Source organism: Pantherophis guttatus, chromosome 1 (assembly GCF_059756535.1).
Source record: "Pantherophis guttatus breed Tessera chromosome 1, ASM5975653v1, whole genome shotgun sequence".
In the NCBI taxonomy this organism is placed as follows: domain Eukaryota; kingdom Metazoa; phylum Chordata; class Lepidosauria; order Squamata; family Colubridae; genus Pantherophis; species Pantherophis guttatus.
The window spans coordinates 68,797,964-68,825,287 of NC_142063.1; the positions used below are offsets into that span (position 1 = coordinate 68,797,964).

Sequence of the window (27,324 nt, forward strand, 5' to 3'; positions counted from 1 at the left end):
GATGGATTTATGGTGTATACTAGGAAGCTTCCCCATGGGAATACATGCATTGAAAACTATTATTCTTCTTTTATATATTAACCATTGTCCCTACTTGCTACAAGCCCCCTGTGCTAATGCCTTTCTTTCATGCTTCTCTCCCTTGAAGTCTGCAGCTCCTATATGTACAGAATTTTGAAAATCATACATGTGGCAACTCGAGAGTAGGTCAGGAAAGCTTCGCGAATTGACATGTCCTGACCTGCTCCTGAGTTGCCATAGGCGGGGGGATGGGGAATCGAGCCTCACAGCTGCATCGAGGAATTCGCACCGCAATCAAAACAAAACACATCCTAGCCAGCAGAAGTCAAGTGCATCTCCATGAAGACCCACAGCAGCCAGAGGAAGGGAGTTCTATGACCGGCAAAATTGCTTCGTTGGGGTCAGAGGCAAGGTGCAAATTTACTTGGTCTGTACCGACATGGTGCTCCTAATAAACAACTGGATTTTTCTTGAAACTCTGCTTGAGGCTCCTGTTTTCATTAGGGCATCAGCTGGGACCCTGAGAAGCATGATTTATTTCAAGTATATTTGTTTCCTCTGTGCAAATTTGAATTCTACTATATGCATATAAAGAATGCCAATTAACTGGAAGAAATGGGGGAACTGCCCTCTACTTCAATCAAATTTGGTAAATTGCATATTTTATTACCTATACTTTTGGAATTTTTAATTAGCTAAGTAGTGGCTGAAAATAGTTCTTACCAGCCTGGCAGCTGTGTTTCGCCCTCCACATGCCAAGACTCTAATGAGTTTCATGGCAGAGGGACATGGTATTCCATGTAAGCTTATGAGCAACTTCCCAGATTTAGCTGGTCTTGGAATCCATTGGGTGGGAAGAAACTCTCTGATAATAGTCTCAACAAGACGAGGGCAATCAAGAACCTGTAAACATGTATTTTAACAAAAGTCAGTGCTACAAAGCTAATAACTTTTCATTGTAGTGATACAAGTACCTTGCAAAATGTTTCAAAAAAATTGGCAACGCCCCTTCTTTTTATGATTTCTCTAGAAGAAAAGTGCAAGGAATGAAAAAATGTGTTGCTTCAAATTTTGGATCAAAGAGTGCAACTCAAAATATTCCATTTTAAGCCTCTAAATTGGCTGTGTTCTGATGGGACAAAGCATTTTGTCTGGAGTTATGCTGGCTAGACTGCAAAAAGTTTGGAAAAGTAATCCAGTCACAAGCCAGCATGCTACAATACTGTTCTCAGAATGGTAGAAATTTTCTAAACAACTCTGATTGACATGGGTTGATATTGACTTGACCTCAGACAAAAACTCTTGGAATGCGGATGTTTGTTTTAAGGTCTGAACACTTGGAATGGCAATTTCAAACTCAAAAAGTTTCAAACTTGGACTATCTGTCACAGCCTTGATCTCTTATGTTAAATGCTCTTTTCTAAGGAAGGACATTTACAAAACTTACCTGGACACAAGCCTCAGTGGAATGTCTTGCTATGCGAATGAGGATATCTAGAATCTCCAAAACTACTAATGGCACAGGCCGCATTACTTCCAGGATGTATCTCAAGCGATGAAGTATCTTGGTCTTCAGAAGTCCCTAAGATACAAACCATGCAATTTATACTACAACAATGCTAATACTAATAATTAAATACATACACCGGATTTTTTTTCATAATTAAATGCTTCAGGGGTTACTAGCTATCCCTTATAGAAAGTTAGATTGCAGGGGTGACACCATAGTATAATCTTATTATTTATTTATTTATATCTTAAATTATTATATTCTATTCCAATTTCATTTAAATTGTATTTTTTCCAATTTCATTTAAACCATATTTTATTCCAATTTCATTTTAAACTGTATTTTATCCAATTACATTTTAAATTGCTTTTATCAAATTTTAGTAATAATTTGTTTCTGGAGCTTTGCACTTTGATATGGCCCAAGGGCTAATCAATTAAAAAAAAGAAGTTATTGCTATTTTATAATTGGAATTTCAACAACTTGCTCAGGAAGAGAAAAACATTTTCTTCAAAGAGAGAAAGAGATAGTAGGAGAATTCAAACTGTCTGGAATTTAAACTTGATGACTTGTCTGTATGAAACAACCTTATTACGTTACAGAAATTGCTTTTATATTCACATTTCAGTTGATACAATCCCCTCATCTGAATGTAAGTCCTTGAAAGATACCCACTCGGATATAACTGCAACAGAGTTACGCTAAAAATTATCTGATATTCTCCAGAAGTATGTCATATGAGGGATAACATCTCTAATTTTCATGACAAAAAATAATATCTCCAAACTGCCACTGTTCGAATTAATGAAATAAAAAAGTCAGAAAGTTTACAGATCTAGTACTTAGTTATGCTAGCCTCTCTGAGCCTAAATCTACATTAACTACACAGATCGTCTTGTGCAAATGAACCCTGATCAAAAGCTCTTCAAAGCAACTGGCTTTTTATACCGATATAATCAATTTAGTTTTTAGAAGGCTAAGAAAAATCAGTGATACATCTAATGCAAAGTTTGGTTTGATTGAGGAAATGTTCAGCATGCCATCGATCAATTTTTTAGTCAGTTCGAATAACATAACAATGGAGGAAGGGAGTTATTTAAGTACAACTTTGGATGTTTACCTTTACAACATCATATCGTGCCACTTCTGCATCTGGCTTGTTTTCATCCTTTGATTTTTTCCCTGGTATTTTTTGGTTTGGGGTTAGCTCAACACCTTCTTCCTCTTCAAGTTCTCCTTCCTCACTGTTTGGGATTAAAGGGTACACAGTCATGCCCTGGTACCATGCAAAAGCCTTGTCAAGGTATTCCTGGAAGGGAACAAACATCAAAAAGCTCTCAGCGGAGAGAAAACATGGATTTATAGTTAAACCAACTGAGATCCAGAACTCATGGAAGAGGACCAGATTCAATTCCTAGCATCTCCCATTTGGGAAGGGGTTTGGGAAGTAGTATTGTAAAATGTCTTGTTCAAGGCTGCTACTTTTAAGTAAGTAAAATGATCATATTTTCATAATGTTAATTGCAAGTCCATTTTTTTTAAGGTCTAAAAGTTTGCCCCCAGACAATTAAAAAAATGAAGGTGTTTGATGCAATATGGATTCCTAGAAGAAAGGATGGAAAAGCATTGGGGGTCAATTTTATTTTGCCCTAATATGCATCCTCTCCCCAATATCATCATTCATTCCAGAAGATCCTTCCAAGTCCAGACTTGATTTGGAAGGAAGGAGAGTATGGCACAGAGATCGACTAAATTTTGGTGGAACAAACTTAAACCCATTAGCAGTGTCTGATCATATACCCTTGGTCTAGGCACCCAGAAGAGCTCCATGGAACTACATAGGTTTTTCAGGAAAAGTTGGCAACTAGCTTTTACACACTCATCAGTTTCCCATTAAAATAATTTAGAAGTCCTGATTCAGCCACTGAAAAATAGAGCTAAATTCTGGATATTTTTTAACATTTGGATTTAAAAAAACATATGAAATATTATTAAGCTTTCTTTTTAACCTAACTCTGTATATACTCTCTGAGGTACACAGCTTGGAAAGTAGTAAGAAACATGAAAATCAAATTTATTGTTTTTATTTTGCGTCTGTTTAATTAAAAATACCCTCTAGTCATATTAATGCTCATTTTCCAAAGGTTACTTTAAAGGAATGTAAAATAAAGACCACTCCTCTGGTATTTTGCCTATAATATTTGTTTTAAATTGGCTACCATATTGTCTGGAAATAAACCACAGGTGCTGTCTAGCCAATCTGATTCATTCAAAAAACCCTAGAAAATATAAGTATTTATTTTATTTTTATTACACTGGTTTCTACTCTATTCTCCCATCACGAGACTCCAAGTAGCTTACATTCCTAGTACTTGATTCGAAACACAACAGTTAAAAAGACAGTTCAACAAGCAGTAGGAAATACCCACAATATAACCACTTCTACAACATCTATTTATTCAATATTTTTCCAATTAGGGCAGTTTTCATAATAAACCTTCAAAAAACAGTTAATGAAGCCTATTGTGTGTTTCTGTATTATAAAACGAGAGCCCAGATTGTTGGGGGCAATATGCTGATTATTTGTAAACTGTTCATATAGGAGTCCTATATGTAAAGCACTATGGAGCGGTATATAAGTCTAAGTACTATTGTTATTGCTATTTCCAAAAGAAATCATTCAGGATAATCTCTGAACAATACTTAATGTTTGCAAGATGTCTAAATGGGAGTGCAGTGGCTCAGAAGGTGAGCAAGCACTAATACAAAGTCAGGTACAAAAGCTCATAGCATCACTTTGATGCCAGACATCTATAGAATGGGGAAAGAAAACATCCATCTCAAGTGAAGGAATTTAGCCATTCCTTTCTTTTTAGTGAGCAATGAAGTCTTTTAAATAGATTCAAGTATTCTGCAGATACAAACCTCATCATCCAGAGAGACAAGCAGTGCATGGAGAGCATGGATAGTGGCTGCCATGACATTATCCACTGGATCATCCAAGGAGAAACGGAGCAAAAATAGGAAACCAGCATCCAGCAACACCTGCAGGACACTTCCTTTCAGAGAGGAGGCAAACCCTCCTGCCTTGGCCTGAAACACACATTGCAAGCAAACCATCATTAGTCTGGTCGATGACATGAGTCCATATCAGCTGGGCCCCAACAAAATTGCTTAGGACAGCAGAAAAGCTGCTACTCCGCTGCTCTTTCTAGTGTAGTGGGGCAATTTGGGAAAGACTTCCAGCAAATGGAAGATCACTGACAACAGAAACAGTTATAGACTAGGCTTATTGTATATATTCTTGATCCTCTAAAACAGGTGAAAAAGGCTAGTCTTGCTTCACACCATAGCAGAGAAGGACAAGCTCCAAAAGGGCAATGAAAATTGGAGGAATTACTGGCTACAATTTTATCTTTGTGTTTTGGTATTTATGCATACTATATTTCTAAATGAATTTTAATGATTCACCTATTGGACAGGAGACCTAAATCAATGTTCTCCACAAAATGGAAAAGATTCCCAAGCAGGGGTGAAATGCTCCTGGTTCGGACCGGATCACCCGATCCGGTAGCAATGGAGGAGAACAGAGAACTGGTAACAAAAATCCCTGCCCTCCCCCCATGCCCAGCTGAGCCGCACAATCATCAGAGGCTTTTTTTTTTTTACTTTTAAAAGAATTTTTTCTACAACCTCTTCGGCCGAAAAAAATGCTTTTAAAAAAGCTGCTGATGATCGCGTGGCTCAGCTGGGATCGTCAAAGGCTTTTAAAAGAAAAAAACCCTTTTTTTCTTTTAAATGCCTCTGACGATCCAAGCTGAGTTGCCTGATAGCCTCTGCCGATCAGGCAACTCAGCTGGGATCGTCAGAGCCTTTTGAAAGCATTTTTTTACAATCTCTTCACTGAAGAGGTTGTAGAAAAAATGCTTTTAAAAGTTAAAAAAAAAAAAAAAATTGGCCACGACCACCCAGTCACATTAACCTCCCCCCCCCACCAAGCCATGCCCACAGAACCAGTAGTAACAAATTTTAGATTTCACCACTGTTCCCAAGGCAAATTACAGGCTATATATCAAAGCAAACAGCAATGGTAATTACCAATGGGAAAGCTATTTGTGTAGAGTCCAGAAAATATTTCATTACTACATGTTGATACTATTCAAATTATGAGCAAGTCACAATGGTTCAGATCTGGCATTGGCACTAAATTATTCTTTTTGCCAAGTTCTTAAAGGAGCTGCATTTTTAGGCATGAGTGACTCCCCTGAATCCACCCTACCTTCTCCCACTTTGGATTCAAAAACTGTATCTGTCTGTTAGATATAAAGATATTATATCATCAACTTCACCTACTGCAACGCCTAATGAAAAGATCATGGAACTCTATAAAAGCACCACTGAGAAATCATCCAAACTGCATGCAAACTCTGAGCTTACCTTCTGGACAATGTGGCCCAGCACCTGTAAAGCCAGCGTCCTTTGCTGAGTGACTTGGCTACGAGATAAGTGGAAGAGCTCTTGCAGTGAATAGCCAGCCCTCTATGATCAAATAAACAAACAAACATTGAAACAGTCAAAAGTACCGTAATTAGAGAGCATAGTGTGCTATCAGCAGAAAGGAGCAGTAGTGGTAATATAATACCATCTCAGGTAATTTTTAATTTCTCTGAATAAAAATTGTATTGAGCAAAGAGTTAAAATAATCATCTTCTACCCATCTTCCACACCATTCATATCACAGTATGGCAGATGCAGATGATGTGCCTGATAAATCTGCCTAAAAGGGGACATTTACAACAAAGGCAACTGGAAAACAAGAGCTTCAGAGGAATAAAGCTCATGACATAAGCTACACATAGCAAAACAGTCTGGAGAAATACAATCTGCCGCAAGGCTAGAATTTGAGAGTTCTTTATTTTATAGCCCTCTTTTAGGGGCTATAAAAGTCTCAAACACTGAGGCTTTTCATCGTGCTTGTTTTGTTCTTCTTTTTCTTTCTAAATTTTTTAAAGCAGATCTTTCAAGTTTATACTGTGGGCCCTCATTTGTCCAGAATTAGGTAAAAAATGGCAGAATATTGTGACGCAAACTACGCAATAAGATTGTAGATATGCTTAAATCTGAAGTTGCTTTTCACCTACCTCTGCTTCTTCTCCATGGTGATGTAGGCCCAAATGTGTGGGAAACTCTTTATCTGGAGGAATAAGTTCTCCTTTCAGACTAAAGCGTGCTTGCATCCCCTATTGGAAAAAGAGACAAAAATATTATTTCTTATTAAGTTATTCAGATATCTAAAAACTTGGCAGAAAATCTAGAACAATTTAGAGCGCTGAAATCTATTTAAGCAAACCAAATTCTTTCCACTTTCATGTGTTCTGGAGAAAGATCATTTGAAATGCAAGAGAGAAGAAATTGCTTTTTTATTTTCCAACCTTTTTTATTTGGTTCTGCCTCAGCAGAGGAAGGTCCTTCGTCCACTCCAGCTTCTCAAATTCTACACTGTCCATGTTGACCCATTCCTTTTGAGGCTTCACAGGAAGGCCATCATCTTTTTGGAAAGACAAAGACAAGTGTTACTGTTCTTGGGCACAAAAACAAAAGCAGACATCACTGCCTTTGAAAGGTCCTCAAAAATAATTTCGTGCTACAACAACGGGGTGAAAAACACCCAAATGACTCATCTTTCACCCATGAATATCACAGCTCCACTGACAACTTAATCTTCCATAACTTCTAGAGAAGAAAGGGGAAGAGGTTGTTAATGATAAAATGAAGCCAAGCTGATAATCACCTTGCGCACAGAATGAATAAAACTGTCAAATGTGCATATCAGGTATGACAATTAAACTCTCTCCTCATTCTACATTCCTACACCAACGTAAGAAAGTTAGCTAACTAGATGTACTGCAGAAAATTAGGAAGGCATATATTTGGGGGGGGGGGAGTTATCCATCTAATGGTACACAAGAATCCTGCCATAATGTTTAAAACTTCTGCATCTCCCTGCTGTGTTTTCAAGTCAAAGGCCCTATACTGGTTTCCGAGGTTTCTCTGTCATAAGAATCAGAGATTCTCACTCAACCAGCTTTAATCCTTACTTTTTGTAAGAACAGAAAGAGCGGAAAATAAAGTTAACAACCAAAATTGCATTCTATACACATATTAGAAAAAAAATTATATAAAAATGACAATCTAGGTTGCAATAATATTTTTTTTTAATCTTAGAGGAGCTTCTCAAACATTTAATTGAATGTTTCACTTGAAACATTCCTTTGAATTCTAGACATTACAAAAAATAAAACAGAAAGAGCAAGGCATCCAAGGAACTAAATAGAAACAGGTAACAACTCAATCAGAATAGCAAAATTCAAGGCTGCAAAAGTAGTGAGCAAATCTTGGAAAGGAATGGACATCAAGCTTTTCAAATATTTAGTTATTATAAGCTATACAATAAATAGAAACAATAAAGCAGCAATCCACTGAGAATTTGAGATAAATCCATAACATTACCTGTGGAATGTTGTCCAGAACACAAGTTCTCAAGTATTAATACTGAAAAAGCAGAATTTTAAAAAGCTAAAAAAGCAAAATAAACTTCCCTCCATCCCTAAAATCACTAACTTCATGTGCAGATTCTAAGTACCGTAATAAAGACCCTGGAGATTCCATCTGCCTTGAATTCATTATGTAACTTTAAAGAAACCACCCCTCCACTTTTACCTCAAATTCAATTTACCTTCTGCAATCTGAGGGACAATAATATTACAATTGTTACGATTGCCAGATAGGTGTCTATATGCAGTATACCGAAATAATTAATTAGATAAACAAATACTATCTGATCTTAATACAGTCTTATCTCTAACGTTTCTCCCCTCCTTTCATTTTACTCTCCAGAAAACCAGAAGGATCCCTTCTGAACTTGCTTCCTATGCTCTCCCTCCTTCTATGGACTGAGATATCTTTTACATGCCAGTTGTCCCTCTACAGCGCTCCCTCCTGTCTCCCCATATCATTCCCACATACTACCATTACACTGTCCTTCTACACTTTGGCCATTTTAAATTCTTTGCTGGCATGCTATCTATGGATTAGGACTGTTTTGTAATGGGGGAAAAGCCAAATATCTAAAATGCTAACATACACACACACACATATAAAATAAGAAAATTAAAACACTCATTCAGATAAAAAAAAATCTCTGCAAATTTCAATTTAACTCACATTCAGTTCATTGCAAAATCTTATTTTTTAAATGCATCAAGATGGTGGGTGTGAAACAGGAAGAAGGAACAAATAAACAGAAACTTGTACTGTTCTGGTATTTGTAATTCGCTCTGTGTGTGTGTGTGTGTTTTCTTTCAATTAATCACTAAATGAGGAAAGCTAATTAAACCACGCTCTGAATCGGATTAGTAATATGTGCCTCAAACACAAACACTAAAATTTTGTCAACAGGAAAAAAAATACTGTTACTTATTCTACTGTTATCAGCAGACTATTGAATTCCTGATAAATCCCCCTACAGCAATGCAACCTGGCAGCTCAGAAGCTGAATAGGCACAGGATCTTTTCAAGCTTCTATTTAGTTTTTCATACTGAGATGTAGTCAGCCTATGGTGCCATTACCTGCAGTTTGGTCTACCTTACATGGAGTTTCATAGATATGGTCCACCCCACCCACTGAAGATCTGCCCTTCTACATTTAAGATTCATCAGCAAACACTGCCCGTCCCAGTGCTACAAAGCACACCAGGTAATGCAGTTCAATGTTCCTTAGAATCATTAAACAAGAATTGCATATACAAAATGTTAGTTTGGGACCACTTGAAGCATGAAACATCCCGTTTTGAGTGCAAAAGGAATGCTTGGAGTCGTTCAAACCCAGAACCATTGTTTCAAACTTGACATGTTTTCAAAATGGCTTGTTTTACATTTAAGACAACAGGCTCCCATTCAAAACAAAGAATACCCTTTGACATTTTGCAAAGTTGCATGCTCCTATTAGTACAATCACCAAATGCACAGTTATCTCTGCTTGCAAATGAGATCCAGTGGTTAGAGCCCTCTTCATGGATGCAAGAAAACTACACAGAACCTTTGTTCAATCATAACAAACTTGGGCATATAATTCTCTTTCAAATTATTTTGCCCCACACGCAGCTATGCAGTTGAAAAGCCACAGTAGTATGTTCTGAAGGAAGAGCAGGCTGCAAATATTATAATCAAATAAGTCTGTCATAATGGAGGCAAATGCCACCATTTATAGATTGGAGGCATGTACAGTATTTTATCCAAGGCAGTTGCTGAATTTCCTAAACCTAAACAAACCATAAACATCTGCCCCAACCAATCAACAGTTTCAAAACCCTGAGATAAATCTCTCTCTTCCCAAAGGCTATTCCCAAAAGCCTTGAACACCTTATGGAAGTTGAGAATGGAAGAGGCTGTCCTAATATCCGAGTAGAGGTATTCCAGACAGGGGGAAAGCATCACTGAGAAGGCATGCACAATGGATCCCTAATAACCGCATCCTTTCAGAGGAACGTATTTCCTCTAACAAATCTTCTTTGACATCCAGATTCTTCCCACAGCAGGTGGCCTCGAAGATATCCAGATTCTGAGCCATGCAAGATTTCAGATATGTAAACAACAGTCCCTTGAATTGCAGCCAGAAGCTAGCTGGCAGCCAATGAAGGTCCTGTAGAAGAGAGAGCACATTGGCAAATGCACATGATCCTACAATACCTGGAGCACTGCTTCTTAGGTCAGCTGTAACATCATGGCAAATGAGCCGCAATACTCGACATAAGATGCCAAGGGCATGACTGGTAGCCAGCCAAGCTTCCCGTCAAAAATGGCAGAGAAAGTCTGTGCAGGCCCTCCTGCCCACAGCTTCCACCTGCTGTTCTCACAGAAGCCATGAGGCCATGAAAACATCCAGACAAGTACTGTTTGAATTTGTGGCATTGACTGACTTGCAGCTGAGGATCTAGTGAATTTTAAAATTGCATCACAGCAGTTCTGTTGAGGCATTACATGTAATCAGGGTTTGCAGTGGTAGAAATTAATGTAACCCGACTTATGCAATTCCCTATTACAACACGATCCTGAGGAAAATATTACTATCTGCTTCAGTTTTTTTTTAATCTGAAGCTTAATACACGGCAGAAAACCTGAACTGTGATTAATCTTAGGCATGGTTTGGTGAAACCATGTTTATATTACATGAATTAAAGGTGGCTTGTTTATAATAAATCACTATTATGGCATGTTTGGGCAAAAATGAAAAATTTAATTTTATCTAATTAAAATTATTTTCAAGGAACTATGGAAGAAGAAATGCTTCCAATAGTGTATGTTAAGATTCAGGGGCCTCTACACTTTTAGCCTTCTGGAAAGCTGTGAAGAACTGGTTTTGCTTTCCATGTATTGGGCAAGGAAGGGACTGACTCAGGGGGTTCACAATATGAGTGGTCTGGCACCCACTGGGAAAGATATTTGTTTTTATATTGTTGTTTTTATTGGTGAGCCACCTACGATCACTGTGTGAGATAGGTGCCCATATAAGTTTGTTAAATAAATAAATAAATTTCAAAGTTCTATCTAAATGCCTCATTTGCATTTGTATGAGTCATTAAATAAATAGCCAACATAAATATGTGATTCAGCAATAAGATCACTCTTCTTTGGCTTTTACTGTCGAAGATTCCAGGAAGAAGCATTTTTCATTACTTACAAACTTATCGTCTGCAAGAGATCAAAATTGGACTTGGGTCCTTCAGCATGCTCATGCCCTATTACTGAAATTCAGGCCTCTTAAGCGCTAGTTTTGAGAGGCAATACTAGCCTGATGGAGATATAAACTGGCATGGCGATAAGCATCATTAATAGCCTGATTCCACTTGAGAAAATGGATAGGATCTTGAAAATAAAAAGACAAATCCTTCCATCTTGTTAAAAATTGGTCTCTCAGTTTGAATTAATCTCTCCCTGTGGCAAAGGCAGACTTCCTCTTTCTTTTTGGAGTTACAACTACTATTAGTTTATTCATTGTGAATTTACTGCTTGGCATCAGGAGTGGTAGCTTTCCAGTGCTAAGTGCTAATGCAAAATTAATATTATTTCCCCTGCTGGGCACAATGGTCTATAAGCAAAACTTCAGGAAGCTTGAAAAGTTTCACTGACATTTTGAATTCCTCAGTTCTTTCCAAAGATATGCTTATTTCTCTGCAAAGAAACTGCCCTCTTGTGTCAAAGCACTTTGTATTCCCTGAGAAGACCGATCTGTTTTTCCGACCATTGCACTGTTTTTCTCTCATCAATTCTTTGTCCATAATTTTGCAAATAGTTTGGCCTGAAGGCTAGTTTCCTCCCCCTGCAGAAAGAGCAGCAACAGTTCTCTTAAAGTCAGCACCTTATTATTTAGCCTCAAAATGCTGAATATTAAACAGAAAGTGTGGAGGATGTGTTGAAGAAACTACAAAGGAGATAAAAAGAAGGGGGAGAAGACAGGTTCTTTCGGAAGTACTAAATCGTTGTGCTCTCCCACTCTTGCCTCTTCCACGTTAAAGCTGATCTCTCAACAAGAAAACAGCAAACGCAATACCTTATCTCACCAAACCACACCACTCCAATCCCAAAGTCTTATTAAGCAGGCTCCAAGTGGCTGCAAAGACTTAAAAAATGTAGCACAACAAGGATCAGGGAAGAGAAGGGAAGGCTGTAGGGAGCCAAGCAACAATGGAAAAAGAAGGGCTTCCGGGTTTGTCTGCCACCGGCGAAGACGGTCGCTTTTGAAGGACCGCCAGCCCAGCCGCCTGTAGAGCCGCTCCGAGTGAGGGGAGCGGCTTGAAAACTCCTAAATCCTGAGGATTCGAGGAGAAGAGTGAAGCAAGAGGCAGGTCGAGCCCCTGTGAACCCCCAGAAGTTTGCTACTGGGGAGGAAACGGGCGCGGCTCCCTTTCAACTTGCGGAGACTCCGGACGGCGTGGGACGACTCTGCTTGTCAGAGCAAGCCGGCTGCAGCAAACATTTAAATTGATGAAAAATAATTTTACTACAAAACAACCTCAACCCCCAAACCAAGAAACTGCAAGTAACTCTTTGTTTCTGAACTTTTGATTTGGGAAAAGGCTAGAGTGAGCGGAACGGCTTGAAAAAAAATGGCGCCGTTCCAGCGTTAACGAGCTGAAAGGGAGAGTGATCTTGCAAAGCTATTTGAACAAGCTACATTGTAGCACTGCTTGTAGCAAGTGAACAGAGAAGAGTGGAAGAAAAAATTCCTTTTAACATAAACCTGAGCTTGCTTCAGCTTATTTAATTTCTAATTTGGTTAAATCTGGGGGACTTTTTCAAAGGACTTTGTGGAGGAGCAAAGGAAAAAAGACTTCCTTTTTTTAGAAAAGTTAATTTACGTGGCAGAATGGCTTCAAAGAAACAGGAAGGAAAGGCTGCAGGGGAGGGATCTCCCACTCATAAGCCGGAACAGCAGCCCCCTCCCAGCCAGCAGGGTGAGGGAAAGGACTTTGATGTTCAAAATTTGAAGGACTTTATTACCCAGGCTCTGGATGATAAATTTCAAAAATCACAACAGGAAATGAAGAAAGAAATTAATGAATTCAAAGAGGCAATGAAAGAGAACTATGACAAGGTGTCTGACAAATTGACAAATGTGGTTTCTGATCTGGCAGAAACCATTAGCAAAGTGGATTCCAAACTGGAAGAATTTAAATCAGAAGTTAATGTTAAAATGAAGGATACTGATTCTAAAATTGTTGATGTGGACAATAAAGTGCAGAGAGTTGAAAATGAGATTACAATGTTACAGTTTCGATCCATGGAATTTGCTATTAGGCTTTGAGGAATAAAAGAAAATGATAGGCAAGATTTGAGACAGATTTGTTCAGATGCCTTGGCTGTATTGTTAAAAATTGATCCAGCAGACGTGGTCTATAAAATAGATAAAATTTATAGAGTAAATTCATGGGTGGCTAGACAAAGAAAATTACCCAGAGATGTGGTGATATATTTTACAGACAGAAGAATAAGAAATGATATTTTGCAAAGATCCTTTCTTTCCTCTGTGCAAGTGGAGGGAGCTCAAATTGGAGTTTATAAGGAACTGCCACCTAAGATGTTAAAAGATCGAAAAGAATATAGGTTTCTAGTGAATGAATTGCAAAAGCAAGAAATACCATTCCGGTGGGATGCCCCAACTGGTATAATTCTGAAATATAATGGAGAAGGACACTGATTGAATACTTTTCAGAAGGCGGAATATTTTTACTATAATATTCTTAAAGAAAGATCATCATCCCCACGTACATCTACAATGCTGGAGATAAAAAGTGATAAGGAAAAGCAATTTCAGCATGAGCGGGAACAACAGTCCAAGCAGACGGAATTAGTGGAAATGCAGGGAGCTGTAGGAGGAGGAGGCCTTATGGAGGAATCCCTGCTAGAATCTTCACCAATTTTGTCAACAAGAGATGCTGCTTTGGATCCAGCTCGGATACCTGAAGTTAAGGACCAACGTATAACTCGCGCAGTCTCCAAGCAAATAAAAGAAAAACAACAACAAGTAAGCCAACATAAAGGGGGAGCCAAAAGCACCACACAAAGTGAAGCTATGGGGGGAGCAAAGCCGAAGACCTCAGAAGAAGCGAGGCAAGGCAGCTCATCGCTTCAGAAAGGTCAAGATGACAATTAGGCTTTTATCTTGGAATGTTAACGGATTAAACTCACCACAAAAAAGGAACAAGTTATTTACATATCTGAGACAATTTAATAATGACATAATTTGTCTACAAGAAACTCATATTCGAACTCAAGATCACAAATACCTGATAAACTCTAAATTAGGAACACATTTTATAGCTTCAAACTCGGAAAAAAAGAATGGTGTGGTTATTTATGTAAATAAAAGATTGTCTGCTAAAATTATAGAAGCAGATGAAGGTGGTAGGTTTATTGCAATTGAATTATATACAGCAAATGGCCAAATTCTTCTGATTGGAATTTATGCTCCGAACCAACAACAGGATCATTTTTATAAGACTTTACATAATAAAATATTGCAATGGGATTATAGATCTATTTTAATAATGGGAGATTGGAATGGAGTAATTGATTCTAAACTAGATAAAAAGAGTTTGGCGAAAGTAAGGATCAGACTACCACAGACTTTTTTTGATATGAAAGAAGATTTGGAATTAAAAGATATCTGGAGAATTTACAACCCAAAAGAATTGGACTATACTTTTTTCTCTGACAGACATAGATCTTTTTCCAGGATTGACTTTATCTTGTTATCAGATGATTTACTTGTTAAAACAAAAAGAACAAAGATATTTCCAAGAACTTTAACTGATCATAGTTCTGTATGGATAGAAATTGAGATGGGAAAAACTGAGAGAAGGTCATGGAGATTAAATGAAAATTTGTTTAGATATGAAAAAAATATAACAGAACTTAAAAAACAGATGAAAGAATTTTTTGAGATGAACTTGAATAAGGGTACCCCAATTGAAATTGTATGGGATGCGAGTAAAGCGTATATGAGAGGGGTACTCATTTATATGAATTCTAAACATAAACAGAATCGACAAAAGAAAAGACTCGAATTGGAAGTAGAAATAAAGAATAAGGAACAGCTACTCATTAAAAACCCAACAGATGAAAGAATATCTGGTGCTATAAAACTTTTGAAAGATCAATTTCAAATGCTCTTGGCGGAGCAAGCTGCAACAAATTTACAATATGCGAAGCATAATACGTTTTGTAATGCTAATAAACCGGGAAGATGGTTGGCCTATACCTTAAGGAAGAAGCAGAGTATACGGACTATTGAGAGTATTGACATTGGAGGGAAAGAAATTTCTCAACAAAAATTGATTAAAGAAGTCTTTGTAGAATATTATACTAAATTATATGCCAAAGATGATATACAGAATGGACTTATAGAAAAATATCTAGAAGAGAAAAGAGTCTCAAAAATTACTAGTCAACAAAAAGAAAGAATGAACTATCCTATAACAGTTGAGGAAATAATTGCAGCAATTAAACAATTGAAAACAGCTAAAGCTCCTGGAACAGATGGATTGACTGCAGTGTATTATAAAACTTTACAAGCAGAAATGGTGGAACAACTTAGAGACTTATTTTGCAATATACAACAAGGGGGTAAAATACCCCCATCATGGAAATCAGCATATATTACTTTGATACCAAAAGAACATGTAGGTCCTAAAAAACCGGAAAATTATAGACCAATATCTCTTTTAAATAATGACTATAAAATTTATGCAAAAGTATTAGCCAACAGATTGATGCCAGTAATTCAAGAGGTGATTCATGATGATCAAGCGGGATTTATCGAGGGCAGATATATGAAGGATAATGTAAGGCAAGTAATAAATTTACTGGAATATCTTGAGAAGAATAAACAGATCCCTGCAGTGCTGGTCTTTTTGGATGCAGAGAAGGCCTTTGATAGAGTGGATTGGAATTTTCTAGTAAAGACTTTGAAAAAGATGGACTTTGGGGACCAATTTATACAGGCGATTTCGGCAATATATCAAGAGCAAAAGGCACAGATTATTATTAATGGAAGTTTGACAACAGAGTTTAAAATTGAAAAAGGAACAAGACAGGGATGCCCGCTGTCCCCACTTTTATTTATTTTAACACTAGAAGTCTTGTTAAATACAATACGGGACTCTAATATCTTGAAAGGTATAAAGATTAGGCAAGAGGATTACAGAATAAAGGCATTTGCAGATGATCTGGTTGTTACCCTATCACAACCAATGGAATCAATAATCTTGATGAAGGACATTATACAAGACTATGGTAAAGTTTCAGGTTTCAGATTGAATTCAAAAAAGACTAAAATGATAGTTAAAAACATGACACAAGATCGCAAACATGAGCTTGAAAGGAGGGCAGGTTTTGAGATTGTACCTAAGGTAAAATATCTAGGAGTTCAGGTTGCAGAATCAAACATGAAATTGTTTCAAAATAATTATGAGGTGTTGTGGCGAGAGGTGCAGAAAGATATGGAGACTTGGAAAAAACTGCAGCTGTCTCTACTTGGAAGAATAGCAGCAGTTAAGATGAATATTTTGCCAAGATTTCTTTTTTTGTTTCAAATGATTCCGGTGCTTAAAAGTGATAAACAATTGAAAGTTTGGCAATTTGGAGTGAATAAGTTTGTCTGGAACGAGAAGAAGCCGAGAGTGAAATTGAAAATTATGCAAGATGTTCCAGAAAGAGGAGGTCTTAAACTTCCAAACCTACAGCTATATTATGATGCAGCAGCTTTAACTTTAACAAGTGATTGGTTTGGAAGTAAAAAGGCTGGAATATTGAATGCAGAAAGTTTTGATCTTGAATTTGGATGGCACGCTTACTTATTTTATGATGACAAAGTTGATAAAATATTTAAAAGTCATATACTTAGAGACTCTTTGATGAGAGTTTGGAAGAAGCACCGACTCAAATGGGATTATAAAATACCGCTATGGTTGGATCTTGGTCATACTTTGTGGAATACAAATATAATGTCACTCGGGGGGTTTTTATACAAAGAGGTTCTTTTTACAGATGCGGGCAGATGGCAGCTGAAGAATTTGCAGACACTGTTGGACGAAGGGATTAATTTAACTTGGTTACAATATAATCAATTACAATTGAGATGGAAAGAGGACCAAAAAATTGGTATTATGTTGCATGAGGAAGAATTGGTTAGACATATAAGAGAGAAAGGTCCAATGCATATTAAAAGGCTTTATAATGTTTTGCTAGAAAGGGATTCAGAAACTGAATTAGTTAAAGACTGTATGATTAAGTGGGCACAAAATTTTGAAGAACCAGTGAAGTTGGAAACATGGGAAAAAATTTGGGTCCAGAATGTTAAATTTACACAGTCGCAGAATTTGAGGGAAAATTTTTACAAAATGTTTTATAGATGGCATCTAGACCCTAAGAAACTGTCGTGTATGTATCCTAATGTTCAGCCAAAATGTTGGAGGTGTGATTGTACAGATGCTACATATTTTCATATTTGGTGGACCTGTAAGAAAGTTAAGGCTTTTTGGATAAAAATTTGGTGGGTTATGCAGAATGTTTTGAAGAAAAAAATTCAATTTTCTCCACAATTGTTTTTATTGGGTATAGCTAAGGGTTTTACAGTGGATGAAACAAAGTTGATTTTGTATATGATTACAGCAGCGAGATTGTTGATAGGTAAATATTGGAAAAATGTAGCTTTGCCCACCGTTCAAGAATGGACTTTGAAGATGGCCAGTTTCGCTGAGATGGCGAAGATTTCAGCATATTTAAAAGACCGCTCACAAGAGACTTATGAATGTGAATGGAAAAAATGGATAGATTATGTGCAGAACAAATATCAAACTAGGAAGTATCAAATAGCTTTTTATTGATAGTATTATATTACATTAAGATAGAAATATTTGAACTATGTGAAGATGAAAAATGATATGGGGGTTGGGGGGGTTTAAAGTTCAAGGGTTTTTTTTATATAAAGGGGATAATGATGGGGTACACTCTATGGAAGTCCGGGGGGGAGGGGAGGGTTAGGGGGGGTTAGGGAGGATGGGATGGGGAGTTTGGGGTGGGTTAGGGGGGTGAAAATGGGGTGAAAATGTAATTGTAAAACTTTTACAATAAAAAAAAAAAAAAAAACAATGGAAAAAGAAGCAAAAACCCCAAAGGAAACGTCAGCTAAAGATTGAGAGTAGGCCTGAGCAACATATGGCTCCTTGAATTAGCCGCACTTGATTCACAATATCAGAAAGTAAGAAAAACATAATTGTTAAGTCCTCGCACTTACGACGCGAGGCTCTGATTGGCCAAGACGCATGGACTTGCCGGCGGGAGAATCCTGACCTCCTATTGGTCACATAGTTTGACAGCTACAGTATAAATAGCTGTCAAACTCCTAGTTGTGTTCTGTTTTTTCCCCAAGCCATTCTAGTTGCTGTTAGCTAATAAATCGTTCCTGTTTGAAACCAGCCTAGTTTCGCCTCAGTTAATGGACCCCGAGTCGCTCTATAGAGCACTGGCAACGAGGATGGGATCCCGGGCGTGAGGAGACAGGTGGATCAAACAACTGAAGTCACTCACGCTAAGCCAAGGTGCAGGCTGAGTCACTGAAGCGACGAGACATCATTCCAAAAAACAGATCCCCATCGCCGCCTACTCTTACACCCTAGTCTACCACCCTGGCAAACATCTGGCCCATGCTGACGCCCTCAGCCGCTGTCCCCTGCCCATCTCCGTTTTTGACCCCTCTCCAGTGTCCCATGTTCTCCTTATAGAAACCCTACACCTGCCTATCACCGCCACTGATGTATCTGCCTACTCTGCCAAGGACCCCACCATTCCCAGAATTTTAGACTGGGTGCGAAGGGGCTGGCCACCGGGGCAAGTAGGTTCTGAATTCAAAGCGTACCAAGTCAGACAGCACGAGCTGTCTGTGCAGCGAGGGTGTCTGCTATGGGGAAAACAGAGTAGTGGTGCCACCAAATCTCCAGCAGCCGGTATTAGAGACCCCCAATGAGGGACACCCAGGCATCGTCCAAATGAAAACATTAGGGCGAAGCTATGTCTGGTGGCCAAGTTTTGACCAAGCGGCTGCCCAGTGGGTTGCAGGGTGCCAGCCTTGCCAACAATCTCGCCCAGTGGCCCCAGCAGCCCCTGTCAAGGAGTGGGAAATGCCCAAGTCCCCCTGGTCAAGAACCCACGTGGATTTTGCCGGACCCTTCCATGGGCAGACCTTCTTGGTGTTGGTAGATGCCTACTCAAAGTGGGTAGAGATAGTCGCCATGGCATCCACCACATCTGCTACCCTAATCAGGGCACTCCAGAGACTATTTGCCACCCACAGTCTACCCGATGTAGTGGTCTCTGACAACGATCCACAACTATCTTCCGCTGCCTTCCAAGTCTACCTGGCCGGCCAGGGAATCCGCCATGCCAGGGTGGCACCATTTTGCCCTGCCAGCAACGGACTGGCAGAACGGGCCGTGAGGTCAGCTAAAGAGACCCTATCGCGATTTGATTGGAGAAAGTGGCTTGCTACCTGTTGGCACAGCATGTAACACCCTGCCCTTCTACCAACAGGAGCCCCGCAGAACTTTTAATGGACTGGCGGCTACGCACCGACCTCAACCATTTGCACCCATCCTACTCCCCCGAAAAACCCCCAGACTCCACAGGCCACCACGACAGCTTTAATGTGGGCGACCTCGTTTATGCCCAAAACTTCAGGGGTGAACCAAAGTGGCTCCCCGGAACTGTTGAACGAAACACTGGGCCCTACTCCTACCAAGTCAGACTGCCCGATGGCAGGCTGTGGCACTACCATCTCAACCAGGTCAGAGCCCGAATAATACCCCGGCCTGGAAACACAGCCGGCCAGGACGACAACACAACAGTTCCAGTCCCTACCTACACACCAGAAGTCCCTACCTCAAACACGCCAAGTAAGTTGGAGCCCAACTTACTTGGTGAACCGGGCCTGTTTCTCGATGACAAGACCGACCCCAGAGTTCCAGAAAAGTTGCTGGGAGTTCCGTCAGCACGACAAGCACCACCTACTCCTCCAGCGGCTGCCTCCAAACTGCGAAGGTCTTCACAGACGCGCAAGCGCCCAGCGTACTTAGCCGACTACGCCTGCTCCGTGCAAGGGGGAAGGGGTGTTAAGTCCTCACACTTACGACGCAAGGCTCTGATTGGTCAAGACGCATGGACTTGCTGGCGGGAGAATCCTGACCTCCTATTGGTCACATAGTTTGACAGTACAGTATAAATAGCTGTCAAACTCCTAGTTGCCGTTCTAGTTGCTGTTAGCTAATAAATCGTTCCCGTTTGAACTCAGCATAGTCTCGCCTCAGTTAATGGACCCTGGGTTGCTCTATAGAGCAATAATGTTACTTGGAAGTGTTATGTACAACCAGAGGGGCTTTTTTTGACTAGGTCATAATCTCTCTGCCTGTTTCAGGGGGAAACCAACAGGCATTATCAGGATGCAGTGCTGAAGAACCTGACATCCAGGCTATTTCCTAACCTCCAAAGCCTCTTTCTAGTGTTCATTTCCCTTCGCTAAGCTCCTCCTGATTTCTCTCTCTCCCTTTCCTCTCATCTCATCTTTGACATTTAAATTCAGGTTCCTGTCAGAAAAGGGCTGTCTTACTTCTTTTATGCTGTAAATCACCCGCCAGGGACCTAACAATAAATAAGCAGGGTATATGACTTTTTCTAGAACAGGGGTGTCAAACTCGATTTCATTGAGGGCCATATCAGGTTGTGCTTGACCTCGAGGTGTCAGGATGGGCGTATCCAGGGTGGGCAGAGCCAGCTTGACGTCATTCGTGTCAAGGGGGGCTTGTGGTGGCCCGAGTGCTTTGCCAGTGAAAAAGGGCTCCCAATCTCCGTTGTTGGCTGGGATGGCCTCCTGCAACTCTCTGCCAGTGAAAACAGAGCTCCGTTTTTGCTGGCAGAGGGTTGCAGGAGGCCGTCCCAGCCAACAACTGAGATTGGGAGCCTGTTTTTGTTAGAAGAGACATCGTGGACTGGTCCTTTGCTGTTTCCAGGGTGACCCCGCAGGCTAGATCTAAACACCCCATGGGACGGATCTGGCCCACAGGTCTTGAGTTTGACACCCCTGCTCTAGAAGGTAGTCATGTTGATTTGCAGCAAGCAAGCACTCACAGACCTTTTTCCACCACTCTTATTTTCAAGCAAAAATCACACAGGGTCCTACTTCTAGACATCTTAATCAGATGGCTGTAAGTAACTCGGTTTAGATCCACCAGCAAACTTCCCACATATGAGAAACAGAAAATGACTTGAAGATATGAACAGAGGATGAAAAGTATTTATCAGAGTTTTGCAATTTTATCCACAACATCAAAAGAAGAAAGCAATACAAAAATGAAGCTCACAGGTTCCCGCTTACAAATTTGATATTAATGAGCTGTGGCAGCATCTCGACAAGCATCTGTCTTACAGTAATTCCCTTTATTTAATTTAGACGAAAGAGAAGCAAGAAGTCACTATAGCCTGCCAATCTACAATTATCTCAAGAAGTGTGCCTTTAAGCTTAGTCAATTCTTGCCTAGAGCAATTTTATTTGTTCATCTATTGAAAAAAAATTATATGGCTGCCCACACATAATTCTGGGCAGCTAACAACCAGTTTACTAAAAAAAAAATCAATATAACAAGCCCCAGAACCAAATCTAAAATAATCCAACACAAAAGGAAAGGAAAACACCATATTAATAAATTCAGAAAACAAACACACATATATGGGGCTACCCTAACATCCTGGTGCTACTGCTTATAGAAAAAGCCAAGCCATAAAAGCAATCCAAAAAGCCAAAAGGGTAAACAAAAGGCAAAATTCTTAAATCCTACAAATCTCATCTATCTTGGCTAGAAGAGATAGTCCATCAAATAAGTGGATCTGCTGGGTGTCTGGTTACGAATAGTGCTTCCACTTGAATCACTGCGGCAGAGCATTTCAGTTCAGACAGGCACTTCATTGATAATGCTAACAGAAGGGTCTTTTCTAAATATACTGAAACCCTTAAGCATCAAAATGAACCAAACCTTTGAAGTTTCACAGAGCCCTAGAAAACTCCCAATACATTCTCTCGGCATGTAAACATCTTCTACTACATATTAACAGCCAAAAGGCACTACTCTGAATTTTACCAAAAGTTGAGTGGAAAAAGTTTGTCTCCACCCCAAGGAGGCCGAAAAGAAAAAGAATTTTTCCCTCCCATCAAGACAATGTAAAATAATGTCTTCTTGATTCTTTAGTAACTTTTGGTGCTCAACAAAAAAAAATGCAATCGTTCTAGTTTGACTAAGACTGTGTGAAATGAACATCATGCAAAACTGAACATGAATGTGACATCTGAAAACCTGACATCTTTGCTCAGAAAGGTAAGTTACTGCATTGATTCTGACAGCTATGCCTTCTGTTACCTGCAGCATCCATTCGTATAGGGGCTTCGGATCTTAGAAAGACCTCTGGTTCCTCTTCTGTGTTGGCTTTCTGTTGGAAAGTATCTGTCAGTGTTTCGGCTGCCTCAGGCTGGGATTCAGGCAACGTTTGGGGATCTGTAAGCCTAGTTGGCCTGTCTTGTTCACTTTTCCTTTCTCCTTCTTTCATTGTGCAAGTACCATAGCGTGACTTTAAGAAAACAAGTAAATTGGGATCTGACAAATGAAAACAGGACAAAATATACTTGGTTAATGGTCCTCTTTAATAAAATAATATTTCGCCTCTTTCAGTCAAATGACTAAATATCTGGAAAAGGCTTATCTATCTAGTCTTCAGGTAAGAGACACTTTGGGAGTGCAAATTAAATACACAAATCCCAATTTATGCCATGAAGCATTTTCTTATTCTGGGAGACCCAGGATCAATTTTCTGTTTTATGCCTCTGTTATGAGGACTGCTATATAAATTAAACATTCAAAGAGGAAGGCCTCAAATATGGGAACCAATATGTAGCTTTGAATTGTAAACTAACAGAGCTTTGGTACTTTGGACTCTATTCTACTATACTGGAAATTTCTCTTATTTGTATTTTTCAAATATTAACGAACGTGTCATGCCTTAACTATAGAAGAAAGGTAAAGAAATCAAAATACGTAAATGAATAAAGCACATTGACTGATTTGCAGTTTGTCAAGATATGTATTGAGCTAAGGTAAGTCACAAAAATAATTTACCTAACTGAGCCATCAGTCGCTTCTGCTCCTCCAAGATCTGTTCTTTGGACATCGATTGCAACCTTTCCAAATTTTCTTTGTGGATGTTCTGAGCTTCCTGCTCACCACTCAGGCTTCCAAGACCTTCACCAGTGACCATGCGAGGCAACTGACTATGTATGCTACCAACAGCTTCACCTAAAAAATCAAGGGCACTTAGGGTGATACCTAAAATAGGGTACACTATGTGTCTCACTATCCTTCACAGATATATTTTGCTGTTAAACTTTACTTCCCAAGAAGAATAAATACTGTAGGTGCTATAATGAAGAAAGTACCCAATTACAATTTTTGCTCTATAATTTAAAGTTTATAATCTAGCTATATAGTTGAGTTTATTTCTGTAATCGTAATACCGGGTCTTATATTAATTTTTGCTCCAAAAAACACATTAGAGCTTATTTTCAGGTGATGTCTTATTTTCAGGGAAATACGGTACTGAATGCATCGGTCTGGCTGACAATCTTAACTGGAGCTTATTTTGGGGGTAAGGCTTATATTAAGAATATCCAGAAAAATCATGGGTCTTATTTTCGTGGAAACATGGTAGTTGGAAGAGGAAGCTTTGCCCCAAGAAAAAGACATGTAGTATTAAATTTTGACTAGAGATAGTCCTCGCTTAACTTCTACTTGTTCAGCAATTATTCAGTTATGATAGTGCTTAATAAGAGGGACCTACAACTAGTCCTCATAGTTGTGGCTATCATAGCATCCTCCTGATTATACAATCGGAATTTGGGTTCTTGGAAACAGCTTGCAATTACAGTGCTGCAGAGTCCTACAATCACATGATCACCATTGGTGACCTTTACTGACAGCTTTCAATGAAATCAATGGGGAAGCCAGCAGGGGATTGCAAATATTTTTTTTTCCCCATTACATTTTATTTAAAAAATTGCTTAATATAAAATACAAATGAAAACAAAGACAATAAAAGATAAGGGGAAAAGGGAAGTGGAATAAAATAAGGGAGGGGAAAAGAAACAAAAAGGCAGGACTTCCATTTTTTTTTGGTGCAGTAAATTACATAATAAGATTATAATCTCAACTTCTCACATATAAAGTTAGTACATTTCTATAACAACCTATTTAATCATCAAAACCTAAGATCAAAGTTTCATTGTTAACTCTTCTTTTTCTATCACAATGCCTCTTCCCTGTAACAGCATCTCCAGGGAATTTTAGACTGACCCAACTTGGAATCCTTTAAATGATCCTTGATTTTTTTTTTCCTGTTCTCCAAGCTCTGGGATGGCTCAGAGTATATTTACTTGCTGTGTTCTGTCTCATTTACAATGCATCTTTGTTTCCTCTGTTATGTTGATTCCATTTTGCTTGGTTTTAGACATTTCCCTAATTTTTAATTTCTACACAATAATACGTATAGATGTAAAACGATTGAGTTGGGCAGCCTTCCAAATCTAAATTATAAAAATTGCAGGGTGGCAGAATGCAATGTCTTAGTGAGGAAGAAAGTCTGAAATTGTGTTGTGGTTAAGGAAACAATACATAGCTAAATTAATGTATCTAAATGCAACACAACACTTTACTCCTTTCTTGTACAGTATACCTTGTACAGGTATACAATTTTTATTTGGAATTCGGATTATAATCTGAAATGGAATTGTATTAATTTATCAAAGGTTATGTCTAAATTCCCTTTTCAGACAAAGGAAAAGGTTGGAAAATCTTGGGTGTCATAGCTAGGAGGGATTGTAGCAATCAGAACTAGATTAAAATAGGACAACTCCTTATATACCATGGCAGTGATCCCCAAAGCATGAGGAAATTCTCCTATAAAAGGAAAGGATATGTCACAAAAATCTCAGCATGACAATCAGCAAAGGCTGCCCCACTTTCGGGAATGCAGGAAGTCATTTACAGCTGTTTGGATTAATTTATAATCTTAAGAAGGTTTATACTCTGAAATAAATCACACTGAGTTCAGTAAGCGTGCATAAACCCACAGTGTCAAAGAGATCTTGAAGGCAACCATCCACTTTTAAAGAGCTATTTGTTCTCACATGTTCACCTCCATAAGCAGCTCTAAGGCTTTCCGAGCCCATCATAACATTCACCTGCATTTTCTTCACGGATCTGTACCTCCAAAGTATGTGAAGTGACCTGTCTTGAATTTGAGTGCTGAACAGCAATATGAGGTGTCCAATCTCCTTTAGAGGCCCTCTTGGCAGCTATTTTCTGAGCAAAGATGCTTTTCTTTGCAGGTACTGATTTCACCTGCAGGAAGACAACACAGCAAATCAAAACTTCACCATTTTCCCACGTTTTTGTGCTACAGTGGGTATTAATAAGTACAGATATATGTATAGGTACAATGAATGTATAAGAAAGAGATGGCAGCAAGACCACAGAAACCCCAAAACTAATATTAACTCTTAAGACACATATAGAAAATGTATATTCCAAGAGAAAATGGCCATGGGGTGTGGCATGATTAGAAGACAGAATAGACTAACTTCATGTAAAGCATTATTAGCTGGCTTTTCTTAGAGATCCCACTTGTATGACCATATGCAACTCACTAAATTTCCTGCCACTTCATCCAGTCACATCAATATGTATTATCCATATTTGCTCTCTTTAATGTATACTAATATATGGTCTCCGATCCATGGTGCAGTCCTATGGATTTTTACTAGGGTTTAATCTGAGCTATGCTTTCTTAGTAGGGGTTTGCTCCCTAATAGGAATATATAGGAACTCTGCTTTCCTATATTTTTAGTTATAAAGATGACTCCATAATTATAAACATTTTCAATGAATTCTGCAGTAGCATCTTCTTCAGTAATCACCTCCTTGGTATCCAGAGGCTGGCATTTCAGTATCCCAAAACACTAATTACAACTCAAGTAAAGCTTAGATGGTTGCGATATAAGGGGGAAAATGCAATTCTTCATTGCTCTTTTCCTACAGATAGAAACATTTATTTTGTAATCCATAGCTCAATGAAAGGAGATTGACCAATGTTCAGGAATCAAACCTCAGGCTAAAATCCAGAAAATTTCTTCCACTCCAGTGCACACAAGAGTTCCTGCCCATAAATCAACCTGACAGACTTGGCTCCCTCTTCCTATCATGCCCTCTAGCTGTTTAGGGTAATTCCTATGTCTTGCCTTTGATCATGCAAGCTTGGATTTGTGGGGGTTGCAGTTCTAGAAAGTCCCAGGTTGCCTTTCTTATTCCTTATCTATCTCTCATTCTATCACCATACTTTCCTGTAGAAGAGACATACTTGAGACACCCTGAAGCAGATGGAGCTAGTTAGAAATGGACCAAATGGTTATCTCACTCTCAGTATTTATTTTTCCTGACACAGTAGCTCCTCCTTTCTACTTCCCCTCCTTAGCTGGTCCTTTCAATCAGCTCAGGTCCTCTGAATCAAGCCATCATCACAGCCTCCTTCAAAACTGAAGTAGTATTGCTGAAACTTTAGGTGCTCCGTGAAACATTATTACAACAAAAGAACATAATAAATATCCATCTGCGGACAATACTTTTGAATCTCAGCACAAAACTCAGAATTAAAAAGTAAAGTTAAAATTAGTAGAACAAAAAAGAAAGGCAAAACTAGTTGAGTTAAGCAAATTGTTTAATACGATGCTGATTTTTCTTACCTCAGTTTTTATTTCAGATCGATGAAAAACTTTGGGAAACGGATCACCCGTGAACACTGGCATTGTCACCCTGGCACCACTAGTATCATGTTCCTGCCACAGATAAAGAGATGACACATTTGAGTCTTACTTATCTGAACTATGATGGTTAGTATGGCCTAGGCCAGGAGTATCCAACCTTGGCAATTTTAAGACTTGTGGACTTTTAACTCTCAGAATTCTGGGAGTTGAAGTCTGTACTGTAAGTCCTAAAATTGCCAAGTTTGGACAAAATTGCCTGGCAGAAAGAGTTGAGACTCAGATGCAGATGATTCAAATTCAATTTTCTTCAGTGAGAATTTAATAG

At 38.8% G+C, this 27,324-nt stretch overlaps 1 protein-coding gene across 1 annotated transcript in view; it reads right to left on the bottom strand.

Moving 5' to 3' along the window:
* Positions 1 to 27,324, bottom strand: part of RPAP1 (RNA polymerase II associated protein 1) — a 62,151-nt gene that overhangs the window by 26,496 nt on the left and 8,331 nt on the right. The window contains exons 4-14 of the mRNA XM_034417803.2: positions 26,979 to 27,071; positions 25,422 to 25,581; positions 23,305 to 23,481; positions 22,552 to 22,785; positions 6,964 to 7,079; positions 6,673 to 6,771; positions 5,969 to 6,070; positions 4,457 to 4,624; positions 2,652 to 2,840; positions 1,469 to 1,603; positions 745 to 924 (exon numbers count right to left, since the gene is read on the bottom strand). Coding sequence (XP_034273694.2) covers positions 745 to 924; positions 1,469 to 1,603; positions 2,652 to 2,840; positions 4,457 to 4,624; positions 5,969 to 6,070; positions 6,673 to 6,771; positions 6,964 to 7,079; positions 22,552 to 22,785; positions 23,305 to 23,481; positions 25,422 to 25,581; positions 26,979 to 27,071 — 1,653 coding nt within the window. The remainder of the gene's footprint in view (positions 1 to 744; positions 925 to 1,468; positions 1,604 to 2,651; positions 2,841 to 4,456; positions 4,625 to 5,968; positions 6,071 to 6,672; positions 6,772 to 6,963; positions 7,080 to 22,551; positions 22,786 to 23,304; positions 23,482 to 25,421; positions 25,582 to 26,978; positions 27,072 to 27,324) is intronic.